The sequence below is a fragment of the Mixophyes fleayi genome, chromosome 1 (assembly GCF_038048845.1).
Source record: "Mixophyes fleayi isolate aMixFle1 chromosome 1, aMixFle1.hap1, whole genome shotgun sequence".
NCBI classification, from domain to species: domain Eukaryota; kingdom Metazoa; phylum Chordata; class Amphibia; order Anura; family Limnodynastidae; genus Mixophyes; species Mixophyes fleayi.
Window position 1 is genome coordinate 173,571,339 of NC_134402.1, and position 1,540 is coordinate 173,572,878.

General features: G+C 29.3%; 1 protein-coding gene across 2 annotated transcripts in view; it reads left to right on the forward strand.

Moving 5' to 3' along the window:
* Positions 1-1,183, forward strand: part of LOC142106693 (coiled-coil domain-containing protein 158-like) — a 24,394-nt gene extending 23,211 nt beyond the window's left edge. For both annotated transcript variants that reach the window (XM_075189680.1, XM_075189687.1), the window contains exon 7: positions 842-1,183. In XM_075189680.1, the coding sequence (XP_075045781.1) occupies positions 842-879 (38 nt within the window). In that variant the 3' untranslated portion in view covers positions 880-1,183. The remainder of the gene's footprint in view (positions 1-841) is intronic.
* The last annotated feature ends 357 nt before the right edge of the window (positions 1,184-1,540 follow it).

A 1,540-nucleotide genomic window follows, 5' to 3' on the forward strand; every position in this document is an offset into this window, starting at 1 on the left:
CCAAGTGCTGTGAGGCAGAGGTGCTAACCAGTAAGCCACCGTGCTGCCCACTTATGTCATATTATATACTAAAGCATACCTCTCACTAAACATAATCAAATGTTACATAACTATATTAGAAATGCCAGCCAAAGAGCCCTCCAATTTCACTCACCCCTGTCATTTCTTTCATTAGAAATGACCAAACAAGTGTGTGTACAACTATTTTTCTTTTTTTTTGGGAGCATTTTCTGACATATACTACACTGTACCCCTGAGCTGAAATCATTTCAGCATAATTCAAACAATTTTCAGATTGATGCTAAAACACTGCGTTGTATTGTACCACTTAACAGGTATTGAATTACATGATGAACATTTTATTTTATTCTACGTCCATTTAACCAATAAAATAATTTTGTGCTAATTTATAGTCAATGCCTACATATTTCCTAGATTTTTGAATTAAGAATAAAAGTTTTGATGGAAAGATTACACTAAGAGGAAAAGAAAAAAACAATACCCTAATAGTTTTCCTTTTTTATAAGCAAGTAATTGGATTACTTACAAAACCCCAATAACCTTGTTACACGTTTAAGTCCTGTAGCTTCCTAGAAACCGTATAATTTGTAAGACACAGTTGCAGTTGACATGGAGGCAAGGAGTAAGTCATCATTTTAGTCAGCTAAGAAGAATTAAGTAATAAGTCAATTAGAAACTTAGTCTAATTGACTTATATTTAGGCACAGATTTTATTTAGCATCTGCAGCTACAGAACATTGAAAGGGCATTGTTTTATTTGTGTGTGTGTATATGTAGATATTTTATTTATTTTTTTATTATAATTTTTTTACCATTTCAGAAATGTCATTAATGATTGGAAGCAAGAACAACAAATAATCAAGTATAAAACATGAAATGTGATTGAAATGAAGGCGTACACTGGAAAAGACATGTCATTTCGAAAGAATGAAACTGACTGCAATCTTCTGAACAAACACATAGCCAATTAATGTAAACAGATTTTTTCATTAATGCAATTTCTGTATTCCTGCATATTACAATAGATAAGCAAAATATATTTCAAGAAATTGTTTAATTGTGAATGAAATGTGTGAAAAAACTATGTAACTGCAAATCTGCTTTGTTGTAGTAGCATAAAAGTATTATAAATTAGGGTCACCATGTTATGATTCACATATTATCATCCTCATTTATACATTCCAAATGTATGGCATTTATAGTATGTAAACTATGTTTTTATTTTTTTAATTCACAGAATTATGTTTTGGAATAAAAAAAACAAAACAAATGTCCCTAAAGTAAACTATGTAAACCTATGGGTTTTTTTTAATATTTACATGCTATTTAACATTGTATATTTGTTTTATTTTTCATTTTATAATGTTATTTAATATCAATCACACCTACATTTTTCCAATGTGCAATAAAAAAAACATGGATAAATTTGATGTTGTGTACTTTATCTATGGCAAGTGTCCATGTGCCATGGTAAAAAAAAACAAAAAAAACTTGAGATGTTATATTATCACAATGCTCT